The following is a 15,611-nucleotide window of genomic DNA, read 5'->3' on the forward strand; positions in this document are numbered from 1 at the left end:
GTGCTGGTGTGTGCTCATGGTGCTGTGGTTTTACAATGTTTTGCTCGAAGAATATCAAAGTCCCCAAAGTTGTCAGAGCAAACCACACTGGACAGAACTGTCTCACACTTGTTACTGAGTGCTTTATATCACTGCTTTGACTCTAGTTAAAGCCATATTTCATTCATTCATAAGAGCAAGAGAGAAAATAAAACTTTCGAAGGCATCAAAGCTTTACAAATGAGATTATAGAAAAATGAATCTGTATAACTCACACTCGGACAAGTCCGTTGTGTACGAAGCAGTTTTTAATTTATGCACAGTAACACAAGCAAACATGTAAAAAGAGTTAGTTGCAACTGAACCACTGAATAACCTAATATTTGGTTATACACTCTGAACAGAAATATCTCAACTGGATGAATGGATTTCATCTTATAGTATATGGGTAGCACTCCAGTTGGGGTTCAGAATAGTATTTGCTATGCTCCATCTGTACAGTAAATGCCATTAACATCCTGCTGTCACAAATACATATTTAACTCAGAAGCCAAAGGAATAGCGAACACTATCAAAATTCAAAAACATTATTTTTGTTTTTACAAAAAATATAAAAAGTACACTGACAAAGACTGAACTTGATGCAGGCTGATATGAATACTTCCGATTACTTTTCAGAATGCACATAAACTTTTTTCTTCTCAAAAAGAAATGTTTTATTCTTTAAACACTTGAGACATTGAATAAATGTATTTAGAAAAAACCACAGACATAGGCTTCAAACTTAACTTCCTGTACAAAACAGATGTACCTTTAAAAGCAAAAGAAAACAAAAAAAAAATGTTGCACTGAAAGTTCAATCACTGCTAGCTGCTAGAGCCTGTAACAGAAATAAACAAAAACAAAAAAGTAGACAAACTTGACCACAGACTTCAAATATCTATATCCTGATTCTAGGACTGGGGGGGGATTTTGATCCATCTGTAGATTGCTGCAGCAGTAAATTGTAAAAGCCATCAGGCATCACCACAGTCTTTGTTTTTACGACTTCCAAAACCAGTCCTGATCCTAAGACCAGCAAAAATACAAGTTCCCAAACCCTGGAATGCGTTCAACCATGCAAAACGAAACAGAACGGCAGACAAAACACCTCAGATGAAGTCATGCAAAGCGGTTTTGTGGTTATTTCCCATCATAACAAATACAGGTCTTTTTTATTTAGAGGTGTCACAGGAAAGTTAAAAGGGATCACATTTCCCACAGTCTGAGTTTTTATTTTTCCCTTTTTGTCCACATTGGGAAATCCAGTTGTCCGTTTCTCAGTGAGAGTCAAGGCAAGATTTGCCCCCCAAAAATTGGGCTTTCCAAGTGTACCCCAAGGCACCTGAGAGAAAGTGGGCATTTCCATCTGTTGGCAACACTATCTGTGTCTGTGTTTTCATTACATACCAGCTGCCATAGAGACTCAGAGTGGGACTATCCCACGCATGGTGTCACGAATCTCAATACAAAGCACAAAGAAAAGAATACAGTCAAAATGGATGATGGGGTTGGTGTCCTGCTATGGTATGGAGTCTGAACTGCTAGGGCTAATAGTCATCGTAGGTGTTGAGGTCGGTGAAGTATGCGTTGGTGTAGGTCTTCCCGGCAAGCTGTGGGTTGAAGTACTTATTTCTTTCCTCCAGAATCAGATTGTTTTTGTTGAAGGCCTGTAGATAAAAAAACCAAAAAAGATGGAGAGGAGAAAGGGAGAGGAGTCAGTATGGACTTGTTTGCGACACATGGATCAAGTGATTATTCAGCCCAGATGGTAAAAGCAAATCCATCTAGCCCAAAAAGAAAAAAGAAAAGGAACAACACAAATCAATGGGAGGCCGTTTGGTGAATGAAACATACATTTTACAGATCAAGGTCAAAGCATTTGCAAACAGGCTGGAAAAATGATAAGCCACCACAGAGCTAAATAATTTTAATGCACGTCCGTATGTCCACCTCTGTCATCTCTAATACCCAGCATCAGCAGTTTTTATGGCCCTCGGATTGTTGGTCCTCTAGGACAATCTAAGCTATAAAAATCGATCACAAGAGGGTCTCTTTTCTGTTAAACAATCAGGAAGAGCCATGGGGGCATCTTCTCTGTTGCTGCGTGACATAGTAAACATGGAATGAGCTTCTGATGTGGTGCTCAATACAACATCAGCAATTTGGCAAATGGATGTGTTCATATCCAGTCTGCTGTAGACAGTGTGTGCTGGGAGTCCCTTGGGGCAGTGTAATTGAACACTTGATGAAGCTGCATTTGCAGTTGATGGATGTTTCGACTGACACTGATAGGGAACGAGCATGCTGGACAAAAAACTCATAAATTTTGCTTCTTTCCCATTATGTGATTTGCACACAAAGGGAATGAAATCAACACTCCCACAGCACAGGAGATGGTCATGTGTCTCTGCACAGCACAGGAGATGGTCATGTGTGAACCTCTTTAATTGGCTGAAGAATTATTACATTTGACTTTTTGGTGCAGTAAACAAAATTTGCTTAAACTATGAAGTGGCATTAGTGATAGAGGGGCATCAGAAGAGCATAATAAAACAGCATTACAATGTCAACCCATCAAATCAAGTTAAAAAAATAGAGGACAAAACAAGAAAGACAAACATGAAAAAAACATGCAAATGGAGGCACTTGTTAAAAGAAGAAAATAAGGGGGGATACACTGCCTTCTCACACGCCGGGAGGGAGGGGGTCGTGATGGAGGGATGAAGGGATCTGAGCAGAGAAAGAGAAACTAGTCTGTACTCCAACCTGCCACACGCAGGAAGTGCCACAGGAAGTGGAAGGGCGGGGCACGGTGGGGAAGAGGAAGTAGTAGTGGTTGGGGTCAAAGAGTTGTTGGGGGGGTCAAGAGGCGGGATGTTGTAGAGGTCAGAGGTCAGTGGTTAGTAGAAAATCTCCAGGCCACGCATGGACACCCCCATGTTAGCAGAGAGAGGCTGGTGCATGGCAGGGTCGTCCAAGGGCAAGAGTACCGACACATCTGGCTGCAGGGAGGAGAGGAATGGGCAAGAGTCATCCTCAAAGAAACCCTAAGGCCATATTCTTTCTTACAGGAAGCCTGGAAATATGATCAACTGTACATAAAACTACAGCTTAATGGTGACTTAGGCTTGTGATCATAAACTAGACTGCTGGAAATACTCCAGTTGGCCAAGAAGCCAGTATCTATGATACATTGTGCATACTAACAATGACTAATGTGTCATCAACATCAGGATTTGAGCCCAAAACTCTAAAATATGGCATCAGGTGTTCATCATTCCGCCCTATAAACGCTCAAAGGAGGCATATTATGGTTTTGCACACTTAATGGTTGAAAATTCACTGCAACATCCAAACTGTTTAGGTTCAGTGAGTGAGGGTTAGAGGCAGAATGTGCTTTTGGAAAATTAGACAGTGTTCATTTGTCATGCAGCTCCTTTTGTATTTTCACAAGGACTGTCTATATTCATATCTGCCTCTATCTGCAATAGAACAAACTGAATTATGCTCTATGCTCCTGACTCTAATTGCATGACAGATGAACGCTCCTCACACCTTTATTCCACAGTGAAATTACATTTGGAGACGTTTGCTCCGAGCAAAAGGATCTGTTCTCTCTGTGGCAGTTTTACAAAACACTTTCATAACTGTGAAGTAGTTTTGCAAACAGAGATCCAGGTATTCACTTAGTTTATAAAATATAATATATTGAAGACTTCCTCTGACAGAATAGAGCATATCAAAACACAAAAAAGAAAGCTTGCCTTAAAAAATTGCTGATTCATCAGCATTATAGTAAAAGCAAGTTGACTATAATACCAAGCTTAATATGTGTCAGTGTAAAACTTCACCAGCTGACCGTTCGCTCAACCCTTCCCCTGTACAGCGATCATCCAAACATAGCCTTAGCAATGCCTTACGCCCGGCTAGTCTGTCAAGCTTTCAATTCTTTTTACATTTTGAGGTGGTGCGTATGGGGCTGAAGAACATTTAAAACATTAGGAGGGCGGTGTTTTTTTCTAGCCCGTCCAAAACCAAAAACACAAGAGGTGTAAGGAAACACTGTGTTTGTCTGCTCTAACATCAGCTGCAAACGTTAGTATGTTTGGCTATTAGCTTACTACCGAACGTTACTTCGAAGGCCATGAGTAAGCACATCATTTAATAACTACATCAGCTTGTGGGGTAATAGGTTATGTAAAAAAAAGCCCTGTTTACAACTAGCGCCTCCACTGTGTAGTATTTCCCCATTGTATGGAAGCCGTCCTGGATGCTATCAGAATTTAGGCTAACATTAGCGGCTCTGTTGTGGTCTATATTTGGGGAAGATCACACACCACTAACCCCAGTCAACGTTACGTTTGACAAACACAGTGGTTAGTTTATGGACTTACTATCAATGGAACAGGCTGTTCTAATTCTCCAAATCAGTGATAGGCCTGATGGACTTGGTGGACACTGGAAGTTTATTTTATCTTATCTTATCGTGTCTTGAGAAAGCTTGAACAGATTCTGTATTATTGAATCAACGTTGTTATATTCTGTACCTTGTTTTAGCTTTTGTCTTTTTAAAAATGTATTGACTTTTTACATTTCAAATTTTTCTTAAATTAGTGCGGTCTTGTCATACTTAAAATACTCAGACTAACTAGCTGTACACTGCAATAGAAAAACAACGCTGTTTTTTTCTACATGTCTTCTACATGGATCATCAACTGCAGCATGATGCACCAGCTGTGTGTAAGTTCAAACTTAGCCTAGTTATAATGTAATTTTTTACTAAGATGTGACTTATGCATTACTAAAATAAAAGCGATAACACCACGTAGATAAGTTACAACATAACTCTAAGTAACTAAATAATTACACATGCCCCTAGGGTAGGTGTAAATCATAAAATGTCACAGAATTATACTCACTAATGTAAAACAGCAGTTTTCCTGCCACTCAGCATCATTTTTACATTACTTGCATGCCATTTTGCAACACAGTAATCCAGTAGAGACCTAATTTATTGATGTGATACTTCAATATCGATCTAGCTTACTACGATATGCTATGATGCCAAGTGGCTTGAGTTGAAGCTAACATGAAGCTAACATTAGTTTAATAAGCTAGAAATGAGAAGCCTGCTTTTGTCTACATCTGTCTGAAATCAAGGACCCATTGTTTCAAAAATTACTACAAATTTCAAATATCAAATCTGCCACCGTTATTATTGTAAACTGCATATCTGCCCTGCGAGAATTGAAAGCTTGACAGGCGTAGAAACAGTAATTACAGTAAGAGTGGCGGGGCTTAGCAAATGGTCAAGCTTACCTTCTCTACAACTAATGATTTATACCATGCTTATCAGCAGGAAGACCAAAAGGTGCTAAAACTTTTAAGTGGCCAGCTAGTGCTAGTTGTAATTTGTAAGACTTGTGGTAAATTCCTTTATTGGTATAAAATCATGATACCAGATTCAATGCTTCTCAAGCTCCCTTTTAGGTTGAAAGTGGTTAAAGCACCATTAAATACAAAGCACTGGGAATCCTTGAAAAAAGCCCAGCTGGAGCATGGAGTAGCTGTGGACAAGCACTAATCACCAGCTCAGTCTGGCACTAAAGGCTTGATGTATCAGTGGATAAGAGGCTGTTTGTACCATGAGAGTAGCTGGATCTCTGTCACTGACTCTGGTTCATCTGAATGTCTGCAATTTAGGATGCAATAATGACACAAAGAACCTGTCTAAGCAGGGAAATGTGCAGATGCAGAGCGTCGTCGCTGATTACCTACCAATGCACCGATAAGTAATTGCATTAGTATGTTATGAGAAAGCAGTGTATGACCACTGACACAGAACAAAGTCACACACTGAGACACACAGCAGAGGAGCACACAGAGAGAAGATGTACGCACAACTGCCTATCTGTTACACGACTAGAGAGTGTCAGTGCACGACAGGAGGTGGTGTGACAGTGAGAGTCATGCGGTAAGAAGTGTATTTAATCACAACTGACACTGGAGGAAGAGACAAACCGGAGAGGGAGTGTGACATCAATTGATTAAGTCAAACAGTAAGGAAATGTTATAAACTGCTGCTTTGCCTCTACACATCCTGGCATCTGTCAAGCATGACCTGCAGTGAACCCAATGCAAATCTATCCACAGACCTTAATGGCTTCCACCGAGTCGTATTTGTCCAGTTTGTTGATGTGGTTGGTGATGCTGGTGTTGAGCGGTGCGGCTGAAATGGGGTGGATGACAGTGGCGTCGTGTGACTGCTGTTGGTAGCGCTGGCAGTACGAGTAGACCAGCAGGGTAACCAGACAGCCGAGGATGGAGCTGCTGAGCCCCACGGCGATCATGTGGAAGAGGTTGAAGTCTGGAAGAGGGAGGGGGTGGGGAGGAGGATGGGGGTAATTCTCTGTCAGTGGAAGTGGTAATTGAAGCTGCAATTCATATGGTAATGATGGAGTGTTCTGCAATCAAGACAACCCCTGTGGACTGTATGCCTTGTTTATATGTGGCATTAACATGCAACACATTGGCTGTAATTACAGTAAGATTTTTTCCTCAGCTGTCAAATATAAATCTACCTCTTTTTCCTTAAAAAAATGCTCATTTACATTTGAATTCTTCTGTGTGACTTCCTGCTGTGTCATAATTAATTTCTGTATTTTTATACATATTGATAATAGCAGTTAATACATGATTTAATTAGTCATTGTACTTTTAAAAATAATTCTTGCACAATAATGGTAGCCTAACATAATTAATATGTATATGTAACATTGGTTTCAGTATTATTAATGCACTATCCCTAATGAACATCATGTTTCAAGGATAGAAACATACAGTTACAGTTCGAATATGAACTATTTTATCAAGAGCACTGTCCTCTACTGGCTTTTATCTATGTTCAAAACCATGTACAGGAGAGAACTATAGTTTGTTTGGTTTTTTGCCCTGAACATTGTCTGCATGCTGCAGAACTCCCTCTCAGACTGCATACGATGTATGCCACACAGCCTCCAACAAGCTAAATAATGATCATAAGAGCAGCCTGTAACCTGTGTAAGAGGCAGAACTCAGGGCGCAAAACTTAGATGAGTCTATCTGCATTTTTATCAACCCAGAGCATTCTCATATCTGGATTGTTGCAGCTGGGCTGTAAGATGACACTGTTAAAAGTGATTTTTTTGATTCACTCAAACTCTAACTGTAACTGTGGAAATTACAGCGTTTTGGTCACCATGGCAGGTTGTATAGATGAAAGTTCACGATATACCATATGGAGCACTACAAACAGTATATATACACAAGACAGCAACATAAGCAGAGATGTTGTCTACTGCCCTTAAGATGACGTTATTCTTTTTGGGAGGAAGTTATATTTATGGCTTGAGAAGTGCAGTGCATTTATAAAAAACTTGACAAATTTCATACAGTGCATCTTTGACTATCTCCAGATATAATCAGATCACCATTTTTCTTAAATATATCTTGGGTGCGTTTACAGCTGGATTTATATGCCGTTAAGCAGGATTGGAAAGCAAAGATGCTGTACATGTGCAATGCCAGGTGTTATCCTCCCCTCTCTATCTTACACACACACTAAAAATTACCTCCACAGTGCCTCTCCTCCTGGCTGGAGCGTGCAATCGAGACTTCTGACAAAGGAGAAGAAACAGCAGAATTAGGCCCAAAAACCATATACACCCCTGTTAGCATGACAAATTGTACCCTTGAAGGTGAGTGTGGAGATGAAAGCTGTACTCAATATGAAACAGATTATCGTAAAAACTCCACAAGCTAATCACAGCTGTGGCACCTGGAGTGGTTTATGAAAAGTATCAGCTCTCATTAAAGGGAATGAAGTACAAGACATTGCTAATGAACCTTAATGGACTACCTTTCCCATTAAAGGGGATGGATGATAAGGTATAAAGGCAAATGGGTGATTCTGTAAAGACCTGTGAAGGGTTTTCATGACTATTATTTCCCTGCTAATTTATACAGAAAGGTTACAAATTTATGTTTCAATCAAATGTTTATTCAATCTAATAATGAATGATTCCTGAAGTTTAGGAAATCCAGGACTCTGGAATATACAAACATTTTAGTTTGCAGTGATACAATGTGAATAAACATCCTTTCTTAAAAGGAGGAGCTTTAATGATCTCTGTGTAGCAGAGATCAATGCTCTAGGGTGTCTCGCATTACTGGCTGTCAATAGGGAGATGCCTGTCTAAGCAGATATCAATACTAATGGTGCGTGTGTGTGTGTGTGTGTATATATATATATATATATAGGTCTTAGAAAGACTTTCAGAAAGAGTTTAAACAACTCTTCAACTGACCCCTAAACAGTTCTAGTCTTATTGTGGCTTAGCAACCGTAACTAAACATGCCACATGCTAAAGCGATGTGCATGAGACTGTAGTAAGAGCGATTTTTGGCATTTAAAGAGTTTGGAGGGTGTGTTTTTTAATCTTTCCAAAACCAAACATGAGCAAAAGTGTAAGTTATGCAACAGTGTGTTATGATTTTTGCTGAAGGAAGGGTTAGTTACTTTTTTGGGAGAACAGGGGAGGGTCTTTTATTTCCTATTATCTCTTACTCCATAAGTCTTTTTTATTTCAGCCTTCTTTCATGTGCGCCACGGGTTATAAGGGTGAGTTTTACATGCAATCCTGTCTCTGACAGTCAGACATCTGATCTCATTCACATCAGTCTACAACATCATCTGGTCTAATTCATATTTGTTTTTAGGCTATTTGTTGTAATTCAGTGTGGGATGAAAATATTGTGGCGCTTCAGCAGCCACAGAGCTGGAGCCTATTCATGGTTCGAAAATGTGGAGGACGTAAACCCATTTATTTAGCAACTATTTATTCAAAGTTAGAGAATGGCTGTATTTGTACCTCTTCATAAATACATTGTTTTGAGATCTTGGGGGGAGGGGATTGCATGTTTTTTTCAATGTCATGGGGAGGGTCCAACGAAAATATAAATAAGGCTGGGGAGTTTTTTTATAAAATGAAATTTTCATTGAAATGAAATGAAGATTCAGCCCCCCCGTCCCTTATCTGCAACTGTTAGCATGCCTTTACAAGGCCCTCCTTTTAAAACAAGTATGCTTGAAACATTAAAAATTTAAACAACTCATGGAGCTAACATTAGCTTAATTAGGTTGCTAGCTACAGTTGTGTGAAAATGGACAGCTTGAAAGATGTAGAAAAAGCGAGGGGGGCAGGGGTCAGCGAACAGTCAATTTCTCTGTGTGGAATCAATAAAGTTGATCGTATGTTATGTTCCCTTATCTTATCAGTTTTAGTACGTCACATGTAGTTAATTCAGTTGAGTTGACATTTAAGAAGTTGCATTTTTGACAAACAACAGAAAAGCTCCCACACAACTCAACTCAACTTAACACTGCAATTACTTTCATTAAGAAAAATGGAGTAGCTTGAATGACCAGGTACAGAAAACAGCATACAGGGGCCATTTCTCCCTTTCCTTCCAACATTTGAAAAAAAGCGAAACTGCTGGTGTAAGTGCTTTTTGCATGGCCTGACAAGACACCTAGGCTCATAATGAAACTAATATAGCAGCAGGGTTGTTGGAATGAGTAGAGAGACAGCCCTTAAGTGTAGCACCCGGGTTCACGCCCCCATGTAATCACCTGCTGCACTCAGGAGTCCTTGAGCAAGACACTAATCCCAACCATCACCAAAAGTGTTGCCCTGTCGCTGAACCTGACCTCCGACCTGAGACGAGTCCCTTGGAGGGATCAATATCGTATTTCATTATCACAGGATTCTTGGAAATGAACTGAATTACCGCTGTGGGCATATGGTCGTGGGTGGTGCAGAATGAGTGTGTGTGCTCACAGTTGTGTGTTAAGTCATGCATGAGTGCCCAAGACTTTCCTAAAGAGAAGAAGCCTGTGTTGTGTGTGTGTGTGTGTGTGTGTGTGTGTGTGTGTGATCACCTGGTATAAAATTGGAGTCATGAGAGCATGGCCTGGTCTCGCTGTTGTTTCCTGAGCACTGGTTTCCAGTGGGAAACAGGACATCACAGTGACGCACCCGCATCTGGGCCCCATTGGAGTCACAGTGGGACCACTCCGACCAGCTGGACCAGCTCTCTGGAAATGGCAATGACGGTATATCTCACAGCCTGTCCAGTGTGCACCCATATATGAGTTGCGTGTGCCCTCAGCTGGATATTAGTCATGCATGAGTGCCCTCTGAGGGGCCGAGAGAGACTAAAGAAAATAAGCAATGAACCTCTGATGGATTGGTGGCCGAGTCAGAGCCCTAAGCTGCTTATCACGGAGGTGTGTGTGTGTGTGGGTGTACCTGGACAGGGCTGTGTGTTGCACAGTGCCTCCTCAGTGTGCAGGCCCAGGCAGATGTCCCCTCCGTAAGCTGGCGGGGGGTTGCTGCAGGTACGCGTCCTCATGTAGTGTCCCCCTCCACACGTCACAGAGCACTTGGACCATGAAGACCAGCATGACCAGCTGCCGTCCACTAAACCGAGGATGTCAGCATCACATTGTTTATGTTATTGCTAAAGAACTGCATGATTTATATTAGTATGAACATTTTGTACTTCTGTAATTGTAAGGAGAGCAGGAAATAGTCACTACATTTCACAGTTTCTCGTTTTCTAGGAGAATATTCCATAAAAGTTGTATTTTCATGTTTGCTAGGATTTAGGTTCCAGGTCATTTAAAAAGACAATTTCCTCTGAACATCAAGTGATTGGAAGTCATTCCAAGCCATTTCAAACAGCGATGCGTAACACACATATATGAAGCAATTTGAATATGTTTGTATGTGTAAGTGTTTTGAAGTGACAGGGAGTATGCTTCAGCCAGTTGTTACAGCATGACCCCCCCCCAAACTCAACAATGTCTCCTCTGACTAATAAGGATAAATGAAGCATTGCAATGCACTGTTGTTGTCCTCCCTTCATGTGGTGCCAAGTGGCAAACAACAGACGGTTAAAAACACGTGAAAATTCACGCCAGTATCAGCACACAAAGAAGACAAACAGATGAATAGAGGGAGAGAAGGAAATCTGGGAGGAATGAAAAGAGAGGAGGAAAAAGAACAATACAATGGGGCAATCTTTGGCCATGAATCACAGGGAGGCAAATATCCTTCTGGTCAATCATTTGGATAAAACCTTCATTGTGGCAGAGAGATATTCCCCTTTCGGAACCACTTGTGAATTGCTTTTAAAGACCTGATGATTGCTGGCAGCACAGTGCAGGTAATTGAAGTTGCCGATGCTTCTTGTCATCTCAGTGTAATTTCTCTATCACAAAGTGACACATAAGTCGATTCCTGGCCCTCGATGACGGATCGTCTCATCTCAGGCGCAAGCGCATGAAAAACACGGATTCATTTGTTTCCAAACCAGATGGATGGTAGGCATAACACCCTTTCTCTCTCCTTCACAGTGCACTAATGCATTTAAAAAGCACTGGATTATCCATAGGAGGATTACAATTGGTCTACTGGCACGGTCTGCCTGCCTCAAAATAATATCTCACTTTCAGAGGGGTGCTAATTGAGTATGCATTAGTATTCATTGCTACTCAGGCTGGGTTAAGTCCGTTCCTTTGGGGGACAGGGGTGCGGAGTTGTTAATCAACATACTGTAGCTATGGTATTATTACAGTCAACAAAATAGGTGTACTACATGTATTAGCATAGTGATGCGGCGCTGGAAAATCAAAGTGCATTCAACATTTTACTCGGGGGGAACACTTGTTGCAATCATACAGGCAGAGCCCTCCTGAATGAAGCAAATCTGATGCTCTTAGATCCATACAAGTCTTCATCTGAGCTCGCAGCTGATAAAAGCTTACCTTATTAGCGACTGCGCTCAAGCTGTTGGGAGCTGAATGCATTTGCACTGAATGAATTAACAGGCTGTAAAAATTGTATTGATGGCTGTTCACTCTCTTGTCTCTTTTGCTTGCTTACAGCGTGGCAGCAACTATGACGACAATCCATGCTTTTAGTGGGATACCTAAGCCCCACTCCAGGGGGCTTGATTAATAATCATCTGAGACAACGTCCTGCTTGTCGGCTTGGCATCTGTGCTGGATACCAGGTGTGCTTTATGCCAAACTAAGCACTGGATTTCCATTTAGACAGCTTACTTCCTTTGTCAGACAGAGTATTCTTTTAATTAGAAAGCTTCCTCTCGCCATCTTCCTCTAGAGGAGTGTTGAAAATGCATTGTCTCAGGGCTTTTCACAACAGAATAAGGCCTCCCATAGCTGGCAGCATAATTACTCAGCAATCTAATTACATACTGGAGCGCCACAGGGATTGTCTCTTTGCTTTCTGGTGTAAATTGGGGTCTTCGTCACACCTCTTATCTGCAACTGATTTCGTTTGTGGTTCCTGATGATTTGGTAAGGCATTTTGTCACTGTAATTTTTTATCTATTAATCAAGGAAAAACATAGCTTGAGTATGGTCTGGAGTAGTGTGTATTTATTTGAGTGAAAATGAGAGCTGGCAAAGTAATTAACTTCTAGTCTTGTAAATGTTCTTATCTCTGTGTGTCCTGTGTGTTTATTGTGCCAATGGTGTTTGTGTACAGTTTGTGTGTCTTTGCAACTAAAACTGGCTTATAACGTGTACAATATATGTGTGCATTTCTTACCTGGACAAGGGGTGATGTTACACTCCTGATACTCCTGTGCTGGCCCCAGGCAGGTCTGACCTCCGTACTTGGGCTCTGGGTTACTGCAGGCCCTCTTCCGGCTGCGGATTCCCCGGCTGCAGTCTCTACTGCACTGGGACCAGGAACTCCAGGACGACCAGCCACCGTTCACCGTGTGGCCTGAGATCCTCCCAAGACGAAGCACCTCTCCTGTTAGGAATAGAGTGGGCACAACATAAATAATGAGACTATTGTCAAAACAACTTTTACTGTACGCCAGGCCTGTGGTATTGTTAGCTTTTCTCAGCATTTCCTATAAAACCCTGCTGTTTTCTGGAAGAAACCGGATGATATTTGTCCTTCCTTCCTGGCATCACTGTGTGCATTTGTTCTGAAGAAGAGGGCAGAGAGTCAACAGCAGCCCTTGATAACAGTGCCTTTACTCTAAAGCTTTTAGAGATACTCTAAAAGCTTTATCGTGATTTGTGCTGTAAAGCAATTCAACAGACTTCATTGAAAATAAACTATTTGAACACCATGTGCATACAGTGTAAAGGCTTGTAGGTGCTGTAAATCTGTTCTATCTGTTTACTAAATTATACATGAAATTATACTGATGTCTTAGGCAGATAGAAACACAGAAGCCAGTTCATTCATTCAAGATCATGTTAGCCATGGTAGTAGCATGGCTCTAACAATGGCAATCTCAGTCTGTCTGTCCACCACTTTGATCCAGACTGAAATATTTCAGAAAGTAATGATCTTGAATTTTGTACAGATATTCATGGTCCCAAGAGGATGAAGCCTTATAACTTTTCTTCTAGCGCCACCACAAGGTTGACATTTGTGGTTTTGAGTGAAATGTCTCAACAACAATTGGATGAATTGCCATGAAATCTGGTAAAGACATTCAAGTCTCCCTTAGGATGAATTGTAATAATTTGAACCATTTTTTTTCATTAGCAACATCATCAGGTCAAACTTTCAATTTGTCCAATACTTTATGACCAAATATCTGCAGAACTAATGACATTCCCACCAGCCTCAGGTGGACAAATGTTAGCATGCTAACACACTAAAATAAACATTATACTTGATAAACATCAGCATATTTAGCATTGTCACTGTGAGCATGTTAGCATTTAGCCCAAAGCACAAAATACAGCCTCACAGAGCCGCTAGCATGGCTGTAGACTCTTAATCTTGTTTGTGTACTAGTACTTTTTCAAGTAAGTGAAGTAAAAGGACTGAATGAAAAAAAAGTAATTATATTTGTACTTCAGTATTTTCTATTTCAAATATTGTACTAGTGGTACTATTGCCACAGAGCAAAAAAGTCAGAGTAAAAATTTACACAAAACAGAATGGAGCAGCAGATGGATAAATCCCGTACATAGATAGATACCACATTGATGGTGTCAGAAATCAGCTGCACAAATGTAATCCATCATTTAATTCTTCACAGACCTCTTGTCATTCTCTAAAGATGGATTCAGTGACAGCTGAGTGTGTCCTGTCAACACGCGAACGCGCCCCCTCATCAAACAACATCAGCTGATTAATCTGTGTACTCTCATCTGGAATGAGTCGAATAGAGGATTCCTAATGAAATATGAAACCATAATTTCTATTAAACTATAATTACTGCATGCATTAATCAGTGCCGTGGAAATGAGCAGAATGAGCAGAGAGAGAAAGCTTCTGGCCTTTTTGAATGAAAAGAGTGAACTCATCTGTTTGAGTGAATGATAATCACCTCCAATGAAATTACAGTCACTGTCCAAGCACTTCTCTGATGATTCACTCATTCGACAAACTGGGTTATTATCTACTTTTTCAGATAACAATGGAAGACTTCATTTTGTGTCTGTGCTGCTTCGCGTCATTCTGCTCTTTCTTGGTATTTCATTTTCTATCTCTTTGCCTTTAAAGGAAAGAGGGAAGAGCATTTTTGTGTTGTTGAAACAGACACATTTGGATCCTAAACCATGCCACACATGGTCATGCCCCAGCAACCGTCCTTTTTTTGTCTGATTCTCCTTATAATCTCTTGATTTATCCTTTTTTTTCTGATCACTATCTCATCTATTTGCTCACTGCCTCTCTCTATCCTTCTCTTCCTCTCTGTCTATCTTTCCTATTAACCTTCTCTTGCTTTTTGTCTTGCTTCCCCTCTCTCTGTCCTCCAACCTGGCCTCGCTGTTTTGTCAGCGTGCTCTTTTCACTGACAGTTAGTGTGGCGCGGCTGCTTTGTATTCTCAGGGAGAGGACAGTGTGTTTACCTAGCCCAAATCCTCGACCTCTTCATAACTATGGCCGACCTTGGCAGTGCGCAGGCCGACTCACCCCGGCATCAAGCTGGCGTGAGTGTTGACAGGCCCGTCGAGGCTCCCGCTCTTTATCGATTCTGAACAGGCAGTGGCACGGACAGTCCTGCCTGCCACTGTGACCCATAGTCTTTATCAAGCCCTCTGTAGCCCAAGAGACTGGACTGCTACTCTAAAGGCAATGGAGTTCTTTATAATCATCCCTCTCATGCATGCAAACATGTGCATACACATTACAAGAGCCTAATTTGGACACACACATGTGCGCAAACGTCCAAGCACACACTAATACAGATATGCACAAATAAAAATATGGATACTTAATTACGCTAGTGCCCACTATACACACACAGCACTCAGCGTACTCAAGCTTTGGCCTGAGACTGCTCTGATGCACTGTGTATTGTTAATGCAACTTCACAGGGCCTGCCCTCCCGTCGCCAAAAACAAACAGCGTGGTGCCCTCCCTCTCAAATAGGTAGCGACTGGATCTATCGATCTGCACAAGAACCACACACAGCCGGAGAGAATTAATCCTCGCTCTCCTGACGAGCTGCGCTGAGCCAAAACTAAAAAGGACACAGTG

At 41.2% G+C, this 15,611-nt stretch overlaps 1 protein-coding gene across 1 annotated transcript in view; it reads right to left on the reverse strand.

Annotated features, from left to right (window-relative positions):
- Window positions 1-269: 269 nt before the first annotated feature.
- sema5a (sema domain, seven thrombospondin repeats (type 1 and type 1-like), transmembrane domain (TM) and short cytoplasmic domain, (semaphorin) 5A) overlaps window positions 270-15,611 on the reverse strand; it is a 117,088-nt gene continuing 101,746 nt past the window's right edge. Inside the window, 6 exon segments of the mRNA XM_044177004.1 lie at window positions 270-1,688; window positions 6,177-6,388; window positions 7,632-7,676; window positions 10,001-10,156; window positions 10,371-10,541; window positions 12,699-12,908. Of these exon segments, the coding sequence (XP_044032939.1) occupies window positions 1,569-1,688; window positions 6,177-6,388; window positions 7,632-7,676; window positions 10,001-10,156; window positions 10,371-10,541; window positions 12,699-12,908 (914 nt within the window). The 3' untranslated portion in view covers window positions 270-1,568.

Source organism: Siniperca chuatsi, linkage group LG19 (genome assembly GCF_020085105.1).
Source record: "Siniperca chuatsi isolate FFG_IHB_CAS linkage group LG19, ASM2008510v1, whole genome shotgun sequence".
NCBI lineage: Eukaryota > Metazoa > Chordata > Actinopteri > Centrarchiformes > Sinipercidae > Siniperca > Siniperca chuatsi.